This window comes from Microtus ochrogaster, unplaced genomic scaffold (genome assembly GCF_000317375.1).
Source record: "Microtus ochrogaster isolate Prairie Vole_2 unplaced genomic scaffold, MicOch1.0 UNK4, whole genome shotgun sequence".
NCBI classification, from domain to species: Eukaryota; Metazoa; Chordata; class Mammalia; order Rodentia; family Cricetidae; genus Microtus; species Microtus ochrogaster.
The window spans coordinates 7,103,026-7,128,034 of NW_004949102.1; the positions used below are offsets into that span (position 1 = coordinate 7,103,026).

The window sequence follows — 25,009 nt, forward strand, 5'->3', positions numbered from 1 at the left end:
AAAAAAAAAAAAAAAAAAAAAGAAAGCCAGTATCTGGTGTCTGCGTGCACACACATACAACACAGATAAAAGTCATTTAAGAAGTGTCAGTGAGGGGGGTGTGCAGACGTCTGTTTCATGGCCCTCCTAGGACAGATACTCTAGTTTCATTCAGGGCACATGATCACGGTATCCTGGACAGGATGAGAGCATCCTCATCCTCACTGCATCTTCCCCTCACCTAGCACTGACTGAGATGGCACGCGAGATGCTGAGCCCATGGACCACAGCTCCAGATGGCTTGTTCTTCACAGCCATCTGCGGACCTTTTACTACTGGATCCCTTCTCATATCATCCAGTGAGTGGAGGGGGTGGAGCCCTCCAGCCTATCCTACAGATCTGGATTCAGCTTCTCTCCTCAACCACCCTGGCCACTGTGGTGTCCTCTGTGGCCTTCAGCACAGAGGTGTGTTCACGGCTCATAAAGTTCAGTCAACTGTTTATCTAGCCCAGTTATTAACTCAGCAGATGCTTACCGAGCACCTCACATGCATTTGCTCTACCTTCCAAGGACGCATAGTCTACGGGAGACTGATTTTCCTCCATTTGTTCAAGGAACGCCTGCCCTGCCAGGAGGGTCATGAAAGACACCTGCGGACCCTACGCTGACAAGTTTTGGAAATGACATTTATTCATGTGTATGTGGGCACACACACCACAGCACATGTGGGCAGGGGGCGACCTGCAGGAGTCAGGTCTCTTCTTCCACCATGTTGGGCCTGGGGTTGAACTCAGTTGGTCAGGCTTGGTGGCAAGCACCTTTACCCACTGAGCCATCCCACCCTCCCCTCACTGACTTTAAAAAGCCCTGGCAGTGGGTGTGTTGGGAGGGAAACCGATGTGATGAGCTCAAAGCAGCAACGTCCTCAGATACAGCAAGGGCTTCAAGTGAATGAGCGGCTGGCTCCACGGAAACGTCTGTCAAGCATCCATCAAAGGACCCTGTTAGGACACGGCTTTTCCTCCTAGTTTGATCCAAGCCACTCAGCACAGAGAGAACTGAGCACTGCTTTAAGGTCCCTCACTCCAGGAATCCCTAAGACAGCATCTGAAAACCATTCAGTAAGAAGCTGCGGAGAAGGCTGACCTGAAGGCAGTCCGTTGTGCTGAGCTGACTGGGAAGGACCGTCAGCTCATGAGGGAAGCCATGCAAACCCGTCTCAAAGCCCCAGCTTTGGGGCCCATGGCTTCAGGTCTCCCCCTAGCAAGCAGGGCATGTCCAGTCATGGGGTGGTCGGGTGATACCCTTCCCGTAAGACACACAAGGGGCCTTTCTTTGTAGCTGGAGATTCAGCCAAAACCATCAGAGCTGTTCTTGAGCCATTTATTTGAGAAAGTTGTGCCTGGCTGCTGCCCTCACCGGGCCAGACTGCACCTTCTAACTTTCCCCTGTGGGAAGCAGCTTATGAAAGCAGTCTGATTCGGGGCTGTTGTTTTTTCCTTCTAGTTTAGGAGCGGAAGGAAAGGGGCCGTTTCCCTGGCACGCCAGAAAGCTCAGCCGCTCAGCCTGGGCAGCCAGGGCTGGGTGTGTAAGGAGTATGGAGGGCGGAAAGGCTGGGAGTGCAGCTGAGGTGGGGTGTGAACCACCAAGACCACTACCGAAGGTGTACACCCCAGTGAGTCCAAAACAAGAGTTGTTTCCAATACCACGAGAGCTGATTTTGGCACTTTGAAAGACTCTGCAGCCCTTCTCCTTACTAGAAGCACTGTCGACACCTTCACAAAAAGTCTAACTTACAGTCAGAAATCAGTGTGGAGCCAGGCACGGTGACGTACACCTGTCTGCAATCCCAACACTACAGAGGCCGAGGCAGGAGGATTTCATGAGTTTATAGTAAACACTGACTATACAGTGACACTCTGCTTTTAAAAAAAGGCAGTCGGTGGTAGCGCACGCCTTTAATCCCAGCACTTGAGAGGCAGAGGCAGGCGGATCTGTGAATTTGTGGCCAGCCTGGGATGCTGAATGAGTTCCAGGACAGCCAGGGCTAGGCAGAGAAACCCTGTCTCGAAAAACAAAAAAACAAATTATTGCTTTGCTGTAACAGTATTCGTTCGTTCTGGCAAGTGGCTCTCCTAAGGAGATTCTAGAACATTCACTTTGGTTTTAGGGGCAGGGCTCAACTTACTTACTTATGGAGACAGGGTCTGTCTGTGGAGAACGAGCTGGTTTCAGCCTGCCTGCATAGAACTGGAATTAAAGGCATGGGACACCATGTGGCGGGGCATGGGATACCATGTGGGTGGCAGGAAGTATCTGTGGGGTCAATCCTAACCTTGGTAGGCCACCCCCACCTTGCATGGGCCTCTTCTTCCTGACTCCATGTGATCCATCACAAACCCTCATTCATTCAGGGTAGAAAAAAAATAGAATTACTGATATCTACTGAGACCCAGCGCATGCCAGATAATGTATCTGGTTATTCTACAGACTCGGTGGGCAGACAAGACAGGCCTCCCAGAAGCCTTCCTTCCAGAGAGCCTGCTAATGTTCAAAGATTCTGACACAGGCCAGCCAGTCTCTGCTAGATCCTCACTGCTTTGTCTTCTCCGGGACAGAGTGCTCCTGTGGCCACACCTGGGCTGCTGAGGAAGCCTGCAGAGCACATGGAATTGGTCCTGGGGCATCACTAACTGACTTACTTTCTCAGCAGTGCTGTGTAGCAGATATGGGTCTGGGGATACTGCTGGACTAGGAAAGCCTGTGTCTGATTGGCCCACCTTTCCCTGAGGGCCCTGAACAGCAGTGTCCCCAGCTCCAACTTGTCACCCACAATCCTTGTGTGAAGAAAGCCATCCAGCCATTTCCAAATCTGCTGGTAGGAGAGCTGATTGCCGAAGGACACAGGTCTCATTTTCTGGAGGAAAATGTTGGTTAGCTGGCATGGTTAGGACCGGATCCAAATAGCAGGTTTAATCAGAGTCTCACGGGGGGAGGGGGGCGGAAGGGGCTTGTAACAGGAACATTCCCAAAGAGCGTAGAGGAAGGATGAGCAGAGAGAGCCAAAAGAATGACACAGGAGGAAGCAGGAAACAGCCTACACTGGCTAGAACTGAAGATATGGGGACAGAAGGCCCAGCTGGGGCCAGATTGTGGAGGGCTTTAAATGTCAGGCTAAGAAATTTATCAAGGGAATGAAACGATCAAACAGGTGCTTCAGGAGGATAAATTTGAAGCGAATGTGCAGGATGAACAGGAAAATCTGGAATCATGGCAACAATTAGAAAGCTATGAGATTAATTAGGCCGCCGCCGCAGCCCCGGGTGAGTGTGGCAGAAACGGAAGGGACAGCTGCAAGACACATTGTGAACGAAGGACGGGTAAGGTCTGCTGCCTGATTGGACTGGGGACCCAGGGAGCTCCAGGAGTCAGTGTTGTAAGCTCGGGCAACTGGGGGTACAATGGGCAGAGAGAGGGGTGTTCAAAGACCTCACTGGTTTGTAGATGTGACTGGAGTCAGATGCAGAGGCCACAAGGTACCATCCGCAGATGTCTGATGGAGCTCAGGAGAGATGTAGTACATATTAATGAATTTGGGAATCAGGCTGAGCAATGATACGTGAATCTGTAGAATGGACGGGCTCACCGAGGAGACTCTCCAGCGGAGGAAAGGACCAATGGCTGCCTGCCTTCTGGAGAAGTCACACAGGAGGTCTGTTAGTGCAAAGCCGGAGTGAGAAAGGCCACTCTGCAGACCTTTCTTTGCCATTCAAATATCAGCTTGAAGAATATATTAGTTTGAGAAAACCAAGTAATGTAGCACTTTTGTCTCAGTGGAAACTAAATTATGAATGCCTTTAGTGTGCTCTAAAACAAATTTGGTTTAAGTAAAGGCTGGTATTGATAAAGAAAAGATAAATGTCACCATGAACACCATCTAGATTCATGGATCTGAGTTAAGCAATAAAAAGGAACACGTGACCATATCCTAGGGCTAACATTTGATTTGTGGTATTAGTAGATATTGACTCATTTTACTACAAGAAATTGCTATATTGGAGGCTGGGGATATAGCTCGGTGGTACAATGTTAGATGTACCCTGGGTTCAATTCTTAGTAATAAAAACAAAAACCCAAACAGAACAAAAAAATGATGCTATATTTGCAGCATATTTTCTGTATGATAAATTCAAACTATTTCATCAGTGCAGATAATTATTTTATTGTTTTACCTTTATGCAAGGTTATTACTATGTAGACTAGTTGGCCTTGAACTAATGATCCTCCCACCTCATTCTCTTGTGCAGCTGAGGTTCCTGGCCCATCCCACCATGTCTACCAAATCTGTTTAGATAAAAGGTAATATTACGTACAGTTCAATCAAAGACTTGTAAAGAAGTTGCTATAAGAACTTTACAGCAACCCACACTAAGTATGTAGACAACTTTTCTTTTTACATAGTCAAATATTCTTACATGCATTTACTATATGATACTTTGATAGTTACCATATAATACAAGGTTGGTGGTATTTTATGCACTGTTAATCCTCTATAGTACAGCAACTGATTCCACAGTATCTCTCAAAATCACAGATTTAAATTGGAACATGTTCTTATATTTAGTGAGTTAAGTGATATGTTCTTTTTTTTTAAGTATGAAAAATTTCTTCTAAATTCTTTCTGTCCCATACTAGATAGTTCTTGACATGAGATGGAAACTCTGAAATTTTTTTTTAAGTTTATTTAAACTTTTTTTCCCAAGTAATATGTTCTTAAATGGGGCGTTAGCACCTATTGAGAGCTATTGACAGCGCCTTTCTTTTGAAAATCACCTTTTAAGCTTAGGGTCAACCTTCTTAACTTTAAAAAAAAAATTCAAACCATACAAAATGGGATGCACACATCACCTGTCTGTTGAAGACACGTGTGACTACTAATTAGTTCATATGCACCTAAGACAAGAGGGAGCACTAATACTCTATCCTCCACCTAAAAACCAGAAATGGGAAGGCTGCCATTGAGATCTTAGAGAAGGAATGGTAGGATAGCTAATGATGCTGTACAGGGGCTCAGGGTCAGGCCCCAGCACACAGACAGACAGACAGACACCCACGCACACATGCCCTCTTCCCACAGTGGGCAGGAAAGAGGTGCTAATCAAAGCAGTAACAGTTTTCTTGATGTCCTCAGACATTTAACTAAAGTTTAATTTTATCAGCTAAATTTAATGCAAGTGTGACCTTTCAAGACGCCAATATTATCAAATCTCTTTTAATATTAAAAAAAATCCAACAGGGGGCTGGGGAGAAGGCTCAGCAGGATTAAGTACTACATCACTTAGAAATTAATTTCATTTCAGCTTTAGGCTGACTTGTAGAACACTGGGGAAATACAGAGACACAACAAAGAAAGCTAGCGAGGTTCATTTTGAGTACTTACACTACTATACAACAATGAATACAGTTTGTGATGGTGAAGGATGAAGGGTCGATTCTCCCTGGAGTTAGAATGCAGAGGACGCACCAGGTCACAGGCTGGAGGTTTAGAGTCATCCAATGGAATTAATATGTCGTGGGGTAGAAAACACAGGTGCTGTTGTATCATAAGACGCTTCCTAACAGCGAGCGTGTTCTGGTCACATCTAACAAGTCTGCAGAGCACACGTCCTGCTTCAGAAGAGGCGCTTATCATACATGTTCGGATCCAACTTCTTCCAGGACAAATAAAACCAAAGTCCAAATGTTTGGGATAAAATGATGGACTACTCTCCAAAAATCCATAAAATGTTCACACCAGAGAGCCCAAGATTAACTCTCCTACAAAGAAAGAAAGAAAAAAAGAAAGAAAGAAAGAAAGAAAGAAAGAAAGAAAGAAAGAAAGAAAGAAAGAAAGAAAAGCTTTAGTTGAATTGCTTGTGCAAGTATCTAAGGTCTGGTTCTAGTAAGAACACTAACGGAGACCAGCTGAAGTGACTCAGCAGCGGAGCCGGCCACACAGCTCAGCAGGGGAGATCAAGTACTGGTGATGACTCTGGGAACTGTTTATGTTTAGAAAAAATAGATTTATAGGGTGCTGAAAATTAATTTTTCAGTCAGCGGTAGTGGCACACACATTTAATCCCAGCACTTGGGAGGTAGATCTCTGAGTTCGAGGCCACCCTGGTCTACAGCACTAGTTCTAGGACAACCAGAGCTACACAGAGAAACCCTGTCTCAAACAAACAAACAAACAAACAAACAAACAAACAAACAACCCCTCAGCCTTTCAGAAACACTAGGTAGAGCCGGGCGATGGTGGCGCACGCCTTTAATCCCAGCACTCGGGAGGCAGAGGCAGGCGGATCTCTGTGAGTTCGAGACCAGCCTGGTCTACAGAGCGAGTTCCAGGACAGGCTCCAAAGCCACAGAGAAACCCTGTCTCGAAAAACCAAAAAAAAAAAAAAAAAAAAACACTAGGTAGAATCAATGATTTTTTTCTATTTAAATTTTAACTTTTTCCTGGGTATGAGTGACATGGGATATCCTTCTGTACACTACAAAATGTGTTGCTTTTGGGCTGGAGAGATGGCTCAGAGGCTAAGAACACTGGCTGTTCTCCCAGAGATCCTGAGTTCAATTCCAGCAACTACATTGTGGCTCACAACCATCTGTAATGAGATCTGGTGCTCTCTTCTGGCCTGCAGGCATACATGCAGACAGACACTGTGTACATAATAATAAATAAATCTTAAATAAAAAATTTGTTGCTTTTATTGGCTGATGAATAGAACTGCTTTGGCCTATGGCAGGGCAGAATATACCCAGGTGGGAAAGCCAAACTGAATACAGGGAGAAAGAAGGCAAAGTTGAGAGGGACGCCAGCCAGTTGCCTAAGGAGCAACATGCCAACAGACCAGTAATGCACGGCCACATAGCAATACTTAGAGTAATAGAAATGGGTTAATTTAAATGTAAGAGCTAGCTAGTAATAAGCCTGAGCCACCAGGCAAACTTTTTTTAAAAAATATTTATTTATTTATTATGTACACAATACTCTGTCTGTGTGTATGCCTGCAGGCCAGAAGAGGGCACCAGACCTCATTACAGATGGTTGTGAGCCACCATGTGGTTGCTGGGAATTGAACTCAGGACCTTTGGAAGAGCAGGCAATGCTCTTAACCTCTGAGCCATCTCTCCAGCCCCATCAGCCAAACTTTTATAATTAATATTAAGACCCTGAGTAGTTATTAGGGGGGCGGGAGAGAAACTTCCGGTTACATCTAAATGTTGTGCCTGCATGTATATATGTGTATTGTGTGCATGCCTACTGTCTGTGGAAGCCAGAACAAGGTGTCATATCCCCTGGAACTGGAGTTAAGACAGCTGTGAGCTACCATGGAGGCTATGGAAATTTAACCAGGGACCTCTGCAAAGGAATCCAGGGCTCTTAATAACTGAGCCATCTCCAGTTCCAACAACAATTTTGTATATTAACAATACACTTGCTGCAAATTACATATCCCATTCTATATATGCACACACATACATACATATATTTATAATGAAACCTTATGAGAGATTTTTAGAAAAAAAATATGTACCTACGGATACTGACAAATGCCTAAGACACATCATAAAATTAAAAGTCAGCTCAAACAGCTTAAGTTTGGGTGTAATTCATTTTTAAACAAGGTGAAAGATACAAACTCATTCCTCAGAGTTGTCTGGATAGCGAAAACCTGGCACTCTCGGCACTTTGTGTAGATCAATGGGGAGGCTAAATAGGAAGGTATTTTCATTTTCTGGTGTATACTGTTATGTCATTCAAGTATTTCTATATTGAACAAGCATTATTTTTGCAATTGAAAAATAATGAAAAACCTTCTTAGTTTAGATGCTTTCCGCAGTGATTTTCCTTTTTAATCTTTCTTATATTAAGAAATCTGATGAAGGAGTGAATAAAGGGCTGGTGAGACGGCTGGGGGAAGGCAGCTGCCGCCAAGCCTGATGACCTGCATTTCATCCCCGACTCACGTGGTAGTAGTGAACCGACTCCTGCAATTTATCTCTGACCTCCACAAACAAACGTCAGAAAAGTCAAGGCAGATAACTGTTTCTGTCTATGAGCTCCTGCTGACATCTGTTGAATCTTTTACGTGTAACAAACACATCTGGGACAGAGCTTTGCCTTCACTAAGTGCAGTGCAGTCCACAAGAGGAAGAGCGTGATGCCACGTGCACACACCGCTTCACACTTCCAGTAGACACCCAGTGTGTGAACAGTATACAGCTCATGTCAGCAGATAACTACCTCTTTCAGTGAAACCTGATACTCGTTTTGCCTTTTAGGGTGTCTCAGTTCACAAGTCATGCCGTCAGTATTAGTGACACACGTGCCCACGGCTACAGTGCTGGCAGCACACTCTGGAACATGTTTCATCTCTGAATTATGAACAGCACATCTAAACATAACCTCTTCCCAGAGACATGCCCACCAGAGTGGAACCAGCCACAGATGTCCTCTGAACCAAGTACTTCCCTTGACATTTCATTATTTCTAGGTCCTTGTTATGACAGCTGGACCCCAGAAGCTAAGTTTTCAGACTCTCAAATTATACATTACCAGATTTCCTCAGTCCTGGGAGTGGCCCGCTTATTTCAAACAGTATTTGAAATACTGAATCACTGAATCATAGACATGACAACATGGTAATTCTGAATTTGTAAATAACGTGAGCTTCATTACTGATTTCATAAACAAGTTCAACAGACTATTTTCATCCCAATTAGCAATATTTTGGAATGGGTACAGACTAGCCCCTTTGGAAGTATACAGACTTTGTGGAATGCGTTGTTTCTAAAATGGACTGGTTTGGAAAGCAGACTCCAAGTTTCTGCTTTTATACTGTCAAGTGGCAAGAGTCTGATTTTTATCCTATGTCAGAGATGCTCCCCAGAGGACACACTGAAAAGTTGACGGGATGGCCTTAGTTGACTTTACCGACAGGCAAGAAGAAGTTCTGAAGCCTGAATGGACGAGACTCTGATCTAGAGTTCTGCCCACAATCTTTTGGTATATGTGCTGCCTCCCGCAGAATCTTAACACAGAAAGAAAAACTCTTAACTAAATTAAATACTTAACCTTAAAATCATAAATACCTACCCAAGCATTCCCGACTCTTTGGTCTTTATGATGTAAAGGAACATCAACAGTGTATGAAACATGTTATTTCTGCCCTAGAATCAAGACGAACACAGTAGGATTTAAACTCCAAAGATCAGGTCATGTAGGCAAACGCAGCTCGTACCATTCACACCCAGCAGTTTAGAATTTTACATAATTCAGAGTTTATTCATTAACACACAACGCCTGCTGTGAAGAGACGGAAAACATCCAGGACAGAGCTGAGCATGAGCAGGAAAGGTGGACAGACAACTGAGCACAAAGTGTGAAGGGAGCCGGACGCTAGAGGAGCACAGAGGAGCCTCCAGCCTAGACTGGGGAGGCAGAAAATGGCTCCCTAAAAGCAACAATGTAAAGCAGACTTGAAATATGAACAGAAAGTTGACAGACCTGGTGGGGTGGGAGGGGCCACACATGCAGAACCAAAGCCATGGTGAAGTGTGGAAGGAAGAAAGCATTTCTGACGTTGATGGTCACACATAAGACATGCTCTGCCCCCAAGGGAACAGTCACAGGAGTGTCAGGATATCAAGAGCTGTGAAGTGATTTTACTGGCAATGCACAGTTGGGCAATCTTTGCCAGTTCTGAAACCAACTGTTACATATAAGTGCTGGGCTACAAAAGCCCTCTGTTGATGTCAGATTTTACTTGACTTTAGGTGTTTGCTTAAGAATCTGAGGATATATGAGTTTTATAAGATAGTATTTTTCTATCATATAAAAATAAGGGGTGGGCATGGGGAGCAACAGGAACCTCTGTGGCTCAAAATACTTATGAATTTAAAAAAGTAAAATCAAACCAGAAAGAAGTGAAATTACTATGTCTGCTAGGAACTACTGGAGAACTCATTGTATAATTATAGTCAACAGTTCTATATGGAGGAGCCTGCCTCAAGTCCTAGTAATCAGGAAACTGAGGCACGCAGGTCTGAGCACTGGAAGCTAGTCTGAGATACATGTTGAGATCGTCCCCTCCAACCCCCGCAACTAGAAATCAACAAAAAGAAATTGTAGCCAATGTAAAATATCTCAGTAAAGATGCTGGTTAAGAGAAAAAAAATTCAAAGGTCTGAGGCCAGCCTAGTCTCTAGGACAGATACAACTGCTACACAGACAAGCACTGTCTTGAAAACCTAAGAGAAAAAACAAAACAAAACCCCACCAAAACAAAATGAACCAGAAAGAGCTAGAAAGAAGGTACACATCTTTACTCTCTGAGTTTGAGGCCAGTTGGGTCTACAAAATTGAGTTCTAGGACAACTAGACACTCTCTCAAACAAAACACAACAGAAAGCCCCAAATGAAGCGTCCAGAAGGTAACCTGACGAGATGCTAATAATAGCAGCTGCTTCTCCATGGTGGTTTCCTTTACACTCCCAAATGAAACACTATTGTGTTCAAGGCACACAGAACACAAGACCATGTGCTGCCTCATACAGGTAATCACAGCTCTTGCGAAGCGGGTGCAGGATCACCAAAAACTTTAGGCCTGGGTTACAAAGTGAGACAGACCTTGCCTCAAAAACAAAAACCAAACCCAGATTCAATTTTTAAATGTTATCAAAATGCCATCTTTACATCCCCTAGCAGCAAGCTCATTAGGGTTGGGAATGCAGTTCAATGGTAGAGTACTGCCCAGTATACATGAGGTCCTGAGGTCAACCCTAGAATTGAAAACAAGAAATACCTTTGGAAGATTGTAGACATGTCGCTGATAGATTAGCTCATAATGTGGAGGGTTGACAGCACTCTGATAAACACAAAACACATTTTCATTCGTAACATCTGTAAAGAAAATACGACATGTTAAAAAACTAAGCCATAGCTGGGCGGTGGTGGTGCATGACTTTAATCCCAGCACTCAAGAGGCAGAGGCAGCTGGATCTCTATGAGTTCGAGGCCAGCCTGGTCTACAAGAGCTAGTTCCAGGACAGCCAAGGGTACAGAGAAACCGTGTCTGAAAAACAAAACAAACAAACAAAACCCAAAACAAAAAACATCCCTCCCCCAAAAAAACAAAACAAAAATCCTACAACATAAACCATAAAGGTATTTCAGGTGAAAATCTCAACATGCTCTTTTTGGAGTTAGTACCTGGTTTATTTGGTGTCTGAACGAAGTGCTGAGAAGTAAATGTTTTCCCATCAGGGTACTTAGGGTGTGGAGGTAATCTGGAATCGAGGTAGGTACAAAACACATGCATGATGATCTGAAGAGAGAAAACAGTCGTTCAAGGTTAGAATGGCAATCTAGCACAGAAACATAGCTTTGAAACGGTCTATACTTATAAAAATTATTATTTTTTTGTTTCATTTTGTTTAAGACAGGGTTTCTCTGTGTAGCCATGGCTGTCCTGGAACTCTATCTGTAGACCAGGCTGTGCTCAAATTTCACAGAGATCTGCTTGCCTTTGCCTCCCAGGTGCTGGGATTAAAGGCATGTGTTACACCACCTGGTTAAAAATAATTTTACATATAAAAAAGGAAATTAACTTAAATCACAAAACAATTTAGTGTGTTGATAAGGCGAAGTTTATAGTTCAAATAGTCTACTCCAGGGCTGGTATGAAGTCCAGTGGACAGAGCACCTGCCCTGGCTGAGATCTTCAGCAGCCCTCTAAAAAATTTCACACAAAATTGAAAAATATATTTGCATTTGGGGTGGGACAATTTAAACACCAAACTTACTTCATCTTCACTTTTGTTCTTTTAGAACAATCAAACAAAAGCAGAACATCCCTCATCCTGTGTGCACGTGTGTGAATGTGTATTTCAAGACTCTACCTAGAGTTGTAAACATACCAGGCAAACATTCTGTCACAGATCTGGACATCTAGCCCTTTTTTATTTTATTTATTAAGTTATTCCGGCTGGCCTTGATCTCACTCTATAGCAGTTCAGGCAGGTCTTGAATTGAACTTGCAATCTTTCTGCTTCAGGTTTTTAAGTAGTAGGGATTATAGATCTGCACTTGACCTGGCTCCTTATTTTCTGTTAAGTAGAGAATTTGCAACCATGCAGTTGCCAGCAAAACCAAGAAAATCTGCATATATTTAATTCTCAATTGAATATTAACACCTAAAATTATTTTTCATGTAAATAATACAACCCCCCCCCACAATTTTGAAAAACACAAACTTTAAAGCTCTTTGATTTACTTAGTATGATGGTAGCAATCTTTCCTAAAGTAATAATTCCACATAAGAAAGAATGTGTTGGGGCTGGAGAGATGGCTCAGTGGTTAAGAGCACTGACTGTTCTTTCAGAGGTCCTGAGTTCAATTCCCAGCAATCACATGGTGGCTCACAACCATCTGTAATAAGATCTGAGGCCCTCTTCTGGCCTACAAGGACACATGCAAGTAGAGCACTGTATACATAATAAACACATAAATCTAAGAAAAATAAAAGAAAGAATGCGTCAGCCAGGTGGTGGTGGTGCATACCTTTAATCCCAGTACTTAGGAGGCAGAGAGAGGCAGGTGGATCTCAGTGAGTTTGAGGCCAGCCTGGTCTACAAAGAGAGTTCCAGGACAGTCAAGAATGTTACATAGAAGCCGGGTGATGGTGGCGCACGCCTTTAATCCCAGCACTCGGGAGGCAGAGGCAGGCGAATCTCTGTGAGTTCGAGACCAGCCTGGTCTACAGAGCTAGTTCGAGGACAGGCTCCAAAGCCACAGAGAAACCCTGTCTCGAAAAAAAAAAAAAAAAAATGTTACATAGAGAAACCCTATCTTGAACACCCCCCACAATAATATTCTTTGCTACATTATTTAACAAACAAATTCTTTTCCACCACCACTTTATCATCTTTTAAGTCTAATACAGAACAATTAAACAATGGTATCTAATCATGAAAAATGCTTAAATAACACAAAGCAAAAAGGGGAGCAGAAGTGTTCCTGCAGCCATGCTTAGGAACTTGAAATATTAGCCCCAGTTGGCCAAACAGAAAGTGGGCACGATGCTGATGGTACTTAGTTTTAAATCCTTTCTAACTAATATTTGTAAAGGAAAAATAAAGCCATGTTAATATAATAACAACTCTATCAGGCTAAAAACTAATGAAAGACGTACGGCAGAGTCGGTGGGCAGGTCTGTGTCCCACTTGCGTCCTTTGAAGTCCCCACCCCTGTTCCATCGGAATGAACTCATACAGCCTCCCTGGGAAAGCTCTGCGCAACAAAAGCAAGATTAAAATGCTTTAGACATATTAAAAACAAAAAAAGAAAAGAAGCTAGAGGATTACAGTAGGAAAAGTACACTGTTATAAAACCTTACCAGAGTATCCCCCCAAAGAAATCCAAGACCTCAAAGTTAAACCCCACTACAAGGAATCAGGTGACACTCTGGAGTCTTCATCGCTGCAGTTAGAATGTCGTGCATGGCTGCTGACGTGTGTGAGAACTGTCTGTGGGTGTGCACAGCCATGACTTTCACTGCAGCCTGCACGTGGTGGCGCATGTCGGGAGGCAGAGGCAGGTGGATCTCTGAGTTTGAAGCTAGCCTGACCTACAGAGTGAGCTCCACGAGAGCCTGGGTAACAGAGAAATCCTGTCTCGGACATTCACTGCATTTCATCTTTTATATCGATGATACCTCATACACATATTTTCAATTTATATGTACAAATACTATCAATAGGCCAAGACTACCAAAATATTTGAATGTGAATTTATAGAAAATTCATGGATATATTCACAAACCCCAACTGTATAAGACAACAATCTAGCTCTTACAACAAATATCTTGCAAAGATTTAAAAAAGGATGGACAAGAAAACTACAGCTTAAAAGAAACAGATTAATTTATCATAATACACGATAGTATTTGAATCCTACTTCAAACAAACAATATTTAAAATATGAGCTGGCAGGATATTTAGACACACACTGGATATTTCATAAAATAAGGCAAATACCACAAATGTGAGGTATGTCAGCTAATAAGTGCTAACCCCGTGGTAGCACTGTGTAACACTTTGTTTTAGAGATACATTACGGAGAGATGGTTCAGTGGTTAATGGCACCAGCAGCGCTTCCAGGACCTGGGTTCAATTCCCAGCACCCACATGGCAGCTCACGACTGTCTATAATTCCAGTTCCAGGGTATTTGACACCCTCATACAGATATTCATGCAGGCAAAACACCACTGCACATGAAAATAAAGAAATCATTAAAAAAAAAAACCCACACACATTACAGATGAACTGACAACTGAAAGGCTATCCAATGAGAAGTTCTTCAAACAGATGCTGGCACGAGACAGATGGGAGGAAGCAGCCAGGGTAACACAGGGAAGGGAGGCCTGAGCAGACAGATGTTCTGAACTGGGCGATATTTATGTTTTGGCAGGTTGTGGTTGTGTGATTTTTTTAAAGACTTATTCATTTTATGTATATACAGTGTTCTGTCTGCACATACACCTGCACACCATAAGAGGGCGCCAGATCTCATAACAGATGGCTGTGAGCCACCATGTGAGTGCTGGGAATTGAACTCAGGACCTCTGGAAGAGCAACCAGTGCTTTTAACTGCTAAGCCACCTCTCCACTTTTTTTTTTTGAGGTGCTGGGCACTGAGTAGGCAATCCAGGTAAGTGCTCTATCACCAACTTTCATCTAGAGTTCCATGTATGCTTGAAATTCTCCTTCTGTGTTAAAGCTCTAGAAAGTCATGAAAAAAATGCTTATTCCTAAATCTGAATCCAAGCATGGTTTAAAGCAGAGGACTCTAACACTTTCCAGTTAAAATGCATGAAAATTTTGAATACTGAAGTACTATTTTTAAAACTTGCTTTAACGCCGGGCAGTGGTGGCGCACGCCTTTAAACCCAGCACTCGGGAGGCAGAGGCAGGTGGATCTCTGTGAGTTCGAGACCAGCCTGGTCTACAGAGCTAGTTCCAGGACAGGCTCCAAAGCCACAGAGAAACCCTGTCTCGAAAAAACAAAAACAAACCAAAAACAACAAAAAAACCAAACAAACAAACTTGCTCTAACAAAGAAACATTTTACAGTCTGTCCAAATGAAACTAACCCTGACTTTATGAATTGTTCTCTAAGTAGAGAGGCACAATGAAGGGAGCGTATGGGAGAGCTTGGGAGGTTGACCTTCCCGATTCCAGGTCAATCTCCTCAGATCCCATCTCCCCCCAGTCCGAAGCACATAACAGAAACCAGAAATTAAATATAAATGACTAAATGACAAGATTCAGATTAGCACGCTGATATTACAAAGACCATCACAGTGGCACACTCCCAGTTCTTGGTAGGATTAGGAGCGGAAAAGGAGCCCAGCCTGTTCAACTCATATTTAAGTTTTTTACACAGAATAAAATGATTAAAATCTTTAGGGATAGTCTTTTGACAGTCTTAGTGTATTAAATAGATGATTGAAAAGTTCTTCAAGTATAAGCCTTCATTAGCCCATACTTAAATATACTTATAAAATATAGGACCATAATTACATAATTTCAAAATAGTGTTTTTCCTTGTTATCTTTCATTACAAAAACTCTAATGTTACAAAAGAGCTTTCATTTTTCCTCTTCAAATCAAGTTACCTTTGATTCTCTCAAACAAGTACTCCTGATTTGGTGTTAGGTCTAAATACTGCACAATTGCATTCAGAGTTGGAATGAGAGGAGCTTTGACCAGGGCAGCTTGCTTCAAGCTGGTAACACTCGCCTCTGTTAAAACACAAAGAACACAGATTACTTATCACAGAGACTCTCAATGAACTTCCAAGTTTTCTCTGCTTGTTTTCAAATAGCTGGTTCCTCACCGCCTTCGAGGTTCTACACAAGTGGGCCATGTCTTCCTTCACACGAGCTCACAGCTCCCGCCCAGCAGAGATGACTACTCCGACGCTGTCTCTCTGTCCTAGCTCTGTCTTCTGCCCTGCCCATCTGTCTCATCTATTAGGAAGAAAGCTCGACCAGGGCACGGGCTTCAGGCATTTTTCTGCAGTGCTTACTGTTATCAATACCTACAATCGTTCCTGGCACATTGTAGGCACTCAATATTTGTTGAAAGAACAAAGGAGAGCAATAGTTTATCTTTTTTAAAAAGATTTATTTTATCATTTAGGTGTGTTTTTATCTTATATATTTTATTTTATAAGTATGAATGTCTTGCCTGCATGTGTATCTGTGTATTACATATATACCTGGTGCCTTCTAAGGCCAGAAGGGGGATGTCAGGCCCTCAGGAACTGGGTTGCATTTGGTTGTAAGCTGCCATATAGGTGAAAGGAACTGAGCCTGGGTCCTTTGGAAGAGCAGTGCTCTGATCATTGGACCATCTTTCCAGCGTCTGTGTGTGTGTAATGAGCACAAGAGTGCAGGAGCCATGGAAACCACTCCTGGGCTGGATTCACAGGCTGGGAAATGTGGGAATGGAACCTAGGTCTCTCTCCAGCCCAGAAAGAACTTATCTTAACTTGCAGTAACTAGTTTACATAGTTTCATGCAAGGTGGCTAGATTTTCTTTCTCTCTCTCTTACACACATAATTACACACCTCTTTTTAAAAAGGCATACAAATTCATGTTGGCAAAACTAAAATATAGGAAATGTTATACACATAAAAGTTATACCACAGCTTTCAAATTAAGCTGTATTAAAAGTTACCCACTAGCCGGGCGGTGGTGGCGCACGCCTTTAATCCCAGCACTTGGGAGGCAGAGGCAGGTGGATCTTTGTGAGTTCGAGGCCAGCCTGGTCTACAAGAGCTAGTTCCAGGGCAGGCTCTAAAGCTACGGAGAAACCCTGTCTTGAAAAAAAAAAAAAAAGTTACCCACTATATCAGGATAAGTATATTTATGATAGTGACTTTTCTTAGATTATGAAAGATAAATTATACAAAAATATTAAGAGGGGAAAAAAGGCAGCTTAAGCACCTAAGCATCACCTGGTGTTAGAAGGATCTTCCGCCGGGCACTTGGGAGGCAGAGGCAGGCAGATCTTTGTGAGTTTGAGACCAGCTTGGTCTACAAGAGCTAGTTCAAGGACAGGCTCCAAAGCCACAGAGAAACCCTGTCTCAAAAAACCAAACCAAACAAAAAACAAAAAACAAAACAAAACAAAACAAAAAAGATCTTCTAAGGGCATAGAAGATACAGCTGCTTTTTGAAGGAAACGTATATTGAAAATCTTATTCACAGCAGCATTATTAATAGGAAATAATCCAAATGCCAATCAACCAATGAATGGGTAAATAAAATGTAGAAGGTGCACTCTGATTATTAGTTGGACATACAAAGAAATAAAGAAACTTAAAAACATTATGTCGGGCTGGAGAGATGGCTCAGTGGTTAAGAGCATTGCCTGCTCTTCCAAAGGTCCTGAGTTCAATTCCCAGCAACCACATGGTGGCTCACAACCATCTGTAATGAGGTCTGGTGTCCTCTTCTGGCCTACAGACATACACACAGATAGAATATTGTATATATAATAAATAAATAAATATTAAAAAAAAACAAAAAAACCATTATGTCAAGTGAAGTGAAAGAAGCCAGTCCCAAAGGACCACATAGTGACATGAACTAGCCCAGACAGCACAGGCTGGTGCTCACACACGGCTGAGGAAGTACACAGAGAGACAGCTGAAAGGTGTGGGAGAGATGAAATAGTGTAAAATTAGCCGGGGGAGGATGGTTCAAGCCAAACCTATGGACTGTCCACTTAACAGGCAAGTTGTATAGGCAAATGTAAGTTTAAGTATATCTCAAACAAATCTGCTACATTTAAGAAACAATTACAAACATTTTCTTCTTCACCCAAAGACAAGGAAAGCTGTCCAACAGCCCATTACAAGAAGCTATTTTCCACTTAAACAGTGTACTGAAGTAAATCGGGCAGGCTCTGCTTCACATACCTCCGATCTGCAGCTCTGGACAGCCCATTCGTCTCATCTGAGTGCTGACAGACTCAATCTCCTGCACCAGAGGCACTAATATTGTCTCATTGATCCACTAGGAAGGAATGAAGAATAGCTTCTATAGTTATCATTCTAAAGTAGTTCTCAAATCATTATTTCTTCCTTTTTCAGGCAACTTTTTTGTCTTCCACTTGACTAAGAGAATCAGAAAGCACGGCGAGAGAATGCGAGTAGCCGTGCAGTGATGCCGAGGGAGCAGGTGAGCTGCACACAAATCAACTTACATTCTTAAGTCACATACAATTTTTATTTCAGAAAATGTTAAACTTTCAGCTAGATATTAATTTTTTCTAAATTTCTCTTTTTAAGATGGACATAGTGGCTTATGCCTCCTGTAATCTGCGTACTTGGGATGTGAGGCAGGAGAATTTTTGAGGAAGTTGGAGACCAGCTGGTCTACATATCAAGTACCACATCAGCCAGAGCTATATTATAAGACCTGTCTCCAAAACAAAACCCTTCTAACTGTTATTCAGCCTACACTTCTCGAGGTAACATGCACACGTACCATCACTTATACTGGTCTCTAGTCAGAAAGACCGCTTTCAAGCTGGGGTAACTGATTAGCTCACCCGAGGCTTGCCCATACCTTAGCTCCAGACACACATTTATTACATTTAAAATCAGTCTGTAAATATCACAGCGTTATCTTTAAAGATTGGAAACTTCAAATCCCACCCCCCATGGCTAGTATCAAACTAATTTGGGGGTACGAAAGGCTGCATGACGGGAATCTGTCTGGGGTGTTTGTGCGTTACTGTTCCGTGTTTGCAGTGGTCCTGACCACCACCTCTATTCCCAAGCTTTTGTTAACTATAAAAGATGAAAATGTTTCAGACGAAATACTAATTCACAATTCCTTATGAGAAGTCTGAAGTAGAAAGCCTTTGAAAATTGAAAGCCCCTTCCTTTCTTTTCTGTATTATCTATTTTTAACTGTGGTGCATGTCTGTGAGGTGCTTGCACAAGCCGGAGGCAATGGAACACCTCAGCTGCAGTTACAGGCGGCTGCGAGCTGCCTGACATGGTTCCGGGAAGCAGACTCAGGTGCTGTAAAAGAGCAGACGTGCTCACAACTGCTAACCATCTCTCCAGCTCATGGAAGCCTGGGAAGAGATAAAATACCTGACAAACCTTTTGACTTTAAATACTCCATTCCAGTCTTTTGTTTGTTTGTTTTCTGAGACAGGGTTTCTCTGTAGCTTTTGGAACCTGTCCTGGAACTAGCTCTAGTAGACCAGGCTGGCCTCGAACTCACAGAGATCCACCTGCCTTTGCCTCCTGAGTGCTGGGATTAAAAGTGTGGACCACCACAGCCTGGCTCAGTCTTGCTTGTAACTGGAAGTGTAACAAGGTAACAGTTCCAAGGACATCCTGCCAGTCATTCTTCTTAACATTATTACATGCAAACAACTTGCTACCTACTCTCTGGCTACAGCAAAACCAAGGTAAAAGAGATACAGTCCGCATGCCCCGAAAATTCTGAACGAGAATGATGGTATTGGACTCAAAATACTGCATTTATTTTATTCTTGAAACAATGGCCTGTGACAGTCCTGATCTCGCACTCTCGCCTCAGGCTCTTCAGTAGGTATTACATGTGTGCACCACACTTTAGTCACCTCTTCCTCCTGATACTTTACTTAATAACGAAACAAAATTCTTCTAAGGCATCGAAGGAGGTCTGCACAGAACCTGGGACTGACAGACACTCTGAGAAGCCACTGTCTCTGTGTGTGGAGGAGTCGAGGATTCTTGTCTAGGGAGATAAGGAAATTGCATGTATAACAGTGTTTCTGAGGGCCACGTTTGTAGGGCCCTGGTCTCCCTTATTCCTGGGGTGCATTCGGGGGGACAGTTTATGATCAGCTAACTAAGCTTCCTGTGTTTCTGTGCTCTCCCTGCCCTGCCTGGTGATTAGCTGCAGGGCATTTACTCCATTGTTAATATGGTAATTTCCCACCTGCCTGGGTGGAGATCCTTGTGCAACAGTTAGGTAGTAAGGATTTCCCCAATTCTGAATAAAGGGCATTCGGCTGGTCTCCTTCGAATGACCCTAGTCTCTCTGTGTGGGTTCTTTCAATCTCCAGGCCCTTGCCCAACTCACTTACGGTACAGTGGCGCGCGAACTGTACCGAGGGTGTAATACAAAATCGGGTGTTACACACGTTCCTGTCTCCCTCACAATTCTAGGTAGATAATACACTGACAGAAAACCTTTTGGGGAAATAGAATTGAAATTTTGGGAAAGGGAAGAAGTTAAAAATCATAGTTTCTTTTCTCTAGCTACACTGACTAACACGGAAAGGACTACCCAATCTCGAGAAAACAGGCGCTGTAAGGTAATTGCTCTACCACTATACACGCACCATTACGTTTAGTATTTAATTCCAGCAATCTCACGAAGAACCTCAGCTCATAGTTTGATATTGTCCTACAACTGGCACAAGACGCAACTTACATTTCCTTCTTTCTTTTTAAGGTTTTTTTTAACTTAGTTTTATGTGTGTGTGTATGCATGGATGTACGTCTACCAGCATGCATGTATGTATGTATGACTGGTGCCCATGGAGGTCAAAAGAGGGCATCAGATCTCCTGGAACTGGAGTTATAGGTGGTTGTGAGTCACCATGGGGTGCTGGGAATTGAACCTAGGTCCTTTGAAAGAGCAGCCAGTGCTCTTAACCGCTGAGCCGTCTCTCTAGCCCACAACTTACATTTCTAAACTTGGCTGTCCACGAGTCCATGTGATCCAGAAGCTGTCTATTCATGGTCACTCTCGCCCAGACCTGTTTAAAAGAGACCCTTCAGAAACACTAATATCCATTTAATTAGCATTCAGTAATTTCCTTATTACTAACTCATGGCTGTTCTTTAAAAGTTCCTTATTTTGGTTGGGCTAGTGTTGAGTGTCTGTGTGTGTTTTGCTTTCAAGTACAAAAAAAGAATAAAAACCCCGTATCTGATATTAGACTGAAGAACAGACTGGCAAATGTATGTATTTTAAAACCAACAGTCTGGCCACTGAGAATTTTTTAAAAATTATTTATTTTTATTTTATGTGCATTGGTATTTGCCTGCATATATGTCTATGTGAGAATGTCATCTTCTGGAACTAGAGTTACAAACAGTTGTGAGCTGCCATGTAGGTGCTGGGAATTGGACCCCGGTCCTTTGGAAGAGCAGCAGTCAGCTCTTAACTGCTGAGTCATCTCTCCAGTCCCGAGAATTTCTTTTTATTTTCCTAATGATTGCAGAAAGTATTATAGTCAGGGCATTTTAGTCAACTATATATCATAAACTAAAAATATCAATGACAAAAGCTATTCCACAGATAAATTTCAAGTTTCTATTCCTAAGTAGTAAAAATGAGGATCACAGGAGAAAAGTTTTCTAGAAATAAAATAGTTTTCTAGTAATCTGAAGGTCTTTGTATATTAAATCTTTTTATTTTCCCTTTACCTCTTCGGCAGCTTGCTTAGAACTGAGATCAGCTTCATCTTTGTTAGCACACGGGGCCTGGGACCTACAGGCAAGCTGATACTGAAACTTCTTTAAGGTCTGTGCATAATCCCCCACAGAACGACTGTAATTCCAGAAGGTAGGGCTGGTGGAAGGAGAGGTGGAATCGGGGCTCCCTGCAATTAAAAATTCAAAGTGTCTTAGTTCTTATAGTCATTTTATACAGCAGTAACCCAGAGACACTAGGTATCTAGGAACTAGGCCACCTCTGACAATACTCAAGGAACAAAAAGACAAGCACCCCCCACAGTACTCAAGAAGCATCTCTCCTGGCCCCCAACACTGTCTTCTCTTTGAAGATCACGGGTTAGACATTAAAAAGACCATTTTGAGCCCTCGGAATGATGCATGGTTGCAAGTGTCTCTTTCTGCTGTGAAACTCAGCTTGTGTTATGCTCTGAGACGCTCACTGACCAGGGAAAGCAAATGTTTGGAAGTTCCTCTGAATGGAGCTAACAGCAGCCTCTGTTAAGAAGCCTTTCTGGCCGGGCGATGGTTGCGCACGCCTTTAATCCCAGCACTCGGGAGGCAGAGGTAGGCGGATCTCTGTGAGTTCGAGACCAGCCTGGTCTACAGAGGTATTTCCAGGACAGGCTCCAAAGCCACAGAGAAACCCTGTCTCAAAAAACCAAAAAAAAAAAAAAAAAAAAAAAAGAAAGAAGCCTTTCTGGACTACAGGCTCTACGAACTGTTGTACACGGCTCCCTGTAGTGACTCCTGTGTTGATGAAAGCTATCTAACAACGTAAGAAGCAGACATCCAGGAGGCCATTCCCACCAGCAGCAGCACAGCTGGACAGATGAGGCCTCACTAACGAGTGTGCTTCTGAAGAGCTCATTCTTTCCGAGTCCGAGACAGGGTTTCCACCCAGCCAGCCCAGAATGCGCAAAACTCTCCTAAATCTGAAAGGTAAACAACAAAACCACACAAATTTCTAGCAAATGAGACCCCAAGCATAAAAATCAGCTGCAGAAGTGTAGGTATTTAGTCTCCAAGAATTTCAGATAATTGAACTGTTGGATTAACTTTGAAAAAGTGGGTTTAATTAACATCACTGAGGTAGCCAGGCAGTACTGGCACACACCTTTAATCCCAGCACTTGGGAGGCAGAGGCAGGCGGATCTCTTGAGTTTTGAGGCCAGCCTGGTCTATAGAGTGAGTTCCAGGTCTACACAGAGGAGCCATCTCAAAACAAAAAAAAAAAAAACAAAAAAACAAAAAAAAAAAATCAAACCAATCACTGATGTAGAAAAGAAAGAATAAAAAATAAAAGAATAAAACAAGATACTCTTAAAAAACAGGCATATTCATGCATAACTGGTTTTAAACATAAAGCAAAGAAAACCAGTCTAGAAATCACAATCCCAGAGAACCTAGACAACAATGAACACCCTAAGAGAGACATACACAGATCTAATCTACTAGGAAGTAGAAAAAAACCAAGATCTCCTGAGTAAATTGGGAGCATGGGGACCTTGGGAGAGGGTTGAAGTGGAAGAAAGAGGCAGGGAGGGGAGCAGAGAAAAATGTAGAGCTCAATAAAAATCAATTAAAAAAAAAATCAAGCATATTTGAGAAAAGCTAAACTCGGAGTCCAAAGTGACTAAAAACAACTGGGCTGAGTGATAAACAAGGTTGTTTTGTTTTATTTTTTAATTTATTTTATGTACATTGGTGTGAAGGTGTCAGATCCCCTGGAACTGGAGCTACAAACAGTTGAGAGCTGCCACATGGGTGCTGGGAATTCGAACCTGGACCCTCTGGAAGAGCTGTCAGTGCTCCTAACCACTGAACCACTCTCCAGCCCTCAACAAGGTTGTTCTTATAGAAGAATGCCAGATCACGACATGTGGAAGGAACCCACGAGGAAGTCTCTACTTGCAACCATCTTTGCATTAATCCACTTGGGCAAGCCGTCTGGTGGATCCTGCAGGAAGGGTGGCTGGAAGCCAGTAATCGAAGGGAAACTACTAAGGAACCTGCTTGCAACCATCATGACCAAGTGAAGCAATTCTCGATCTCCACAGGCCAGGGTATCACACATCTAATCTAACACACACAGACACGCCGCTGAGCTGTGTGTTCCTACCAGGAAACACTTAAAGCGAAAACAACTGGACAAAATCCAATTTTCACACTAGCTGGGTGTCTTTTCAAAGATACACATGCACACACCTTCTAGGTTAAAGACAGCAAAAGAAGTGCAACTAATTGGAGCAGCCTGCATCAGTAAAAGAAAAAAAGTTTTTTTTTTTTTTTGAAAAAGGTCAGTTATCACTGCCTCTGGGTCAACCATATTAATGTGTCTGAGTTACAGTGGTGTATCAAAGGTAAGAAGTTCATTTTGAAGTTATAAGGGGAAATGTCCTGTTCTCAGAAGACACATGTAAAATACTGAGGGAAGAAGTATCACAAAGTCTACAACTTTTATTTTAAACGACTCAGCAAAAACCTTTGGGCATGTGTGAGGGAGAGACAAAATGAATGTATTATGTGTGCCTAGCTTCTCACTCCTGGAGAACTGAGTTGTGAATATTTGTTAGCAGTGTGTTCTTAAAAGTTGAAATCTGATACCTAAGTACAACAGCATGCCCAACACTCAGATATTAACTTGTAAATACTATTCTCTACGAATCCCGTCCACGGAAAGCACAGTGGCCCTCAGCCAGCCAGGGAGACTGCAGAGACCGCAGGATGAATCTGTAGTATTCTATGGATCTAGAAAGTGAGGGGAAGGGAAGACGAGCAAAAATGGAAAGATGGGGTACAGGTGGGTACAATGTCGAAGAAAAATGTTAAGAATACAGAAGTCTTTTTAGCCCTAACTGTCCTGGACTATGTAACTCACAGGGATCCACATGCCTCTATCATTAGAGAGGTGAAATTAAAGGAATGTGCCATCACACCCAGGCAAAAACAAATCTTTAAGAAACAAGTTAAGCATTATGGGCCATTGATGGCAGTACCAGGGAAGCCAAGGTAAGTGGATTCCTGGGGCAGCTGGCAAGCCAGCTTAACTTAGCTGCCAAGTTTCAGGCCAATAATAGAACCCATGTCAAAAACCACAAAGTGAACAGCACCCACGAAAGGGACGCCTGCGTTGATCATATACACACACACGAGTTCCCCATACAAGTGTATGGGGAAAATAAAGATGAGTTAATACAGTCACAAAGTCCCATACAAACAGGCTTGGCACTCGGGAGACGAGTCAGAACACTGTTGTGTTTGAAGACTGCCTAGATGACATAATAATTCCACACCAGCCTACATGACTGCATCAAAAACACAGACATAAAAATCCCCATGAGACAGCTGGCCTGAGTCTGAAAAAGCATGGGATAAAACCGGACTTGCTGAACATAGCGGACAATGAGGACTACAGAGAACTCAAGAACAAGGGCAAG

The 25,009-nt window shown here is 42.8% G+C and overlaps 1 protein-coding gene across 2 annotated transcripts in view; it reads right to left on the reverse strand.

The window, feature by feature from the left end:
• Positions 1-4,120: 4,120 nt before the first annotated feature.
• Tmem209 (transmembrane protein 209) overlaps positions 4,121-25,009 on the reverse strand; it is a 29,194-nt gene continuing 8,305 nt past the window's right edge. For both annotated transcript variants that reach the window (XM_005365776.3, XM_005365775.3), the window contains exons 7-15: positions 21,543-21,718; positions 20,798-20,869; positions 18,018-18,114; positions 15,705-15,830; positions 13,220-13,317; positions 11,239-11,353; positions 10,832-10,929; positions 9,124-9,197; positions 4,121-5,798 (exon numbers count right to left, since the gene is read on the reverse strand). In XM_005365776.3, coding sequence (XP_005365833.1) covers positions 5,744-5,798; positions 9,124-9,197; positions 10,832-10,929; positions 11,239-11,353; positions 13,220-13,317; positions 15,705-15,830; positions 18,018-18,114; positions 20,798-20,869; positions 21,543-21,718 — 911 coding nt within the window. In that variant the 3' untranslated portion in view covers positions 4,121-5,743. The remainder of the gene's footprint in view (positions 5,799-9,123; positions 9,198-10,831; positions 10,930-11,238; positions 11,354-13,219; positions 13,318-15,704; positions 15,831-18,017; positions 18,115-20,797; positions 20,870-21,542; positions 21,719-25,009) is intronic.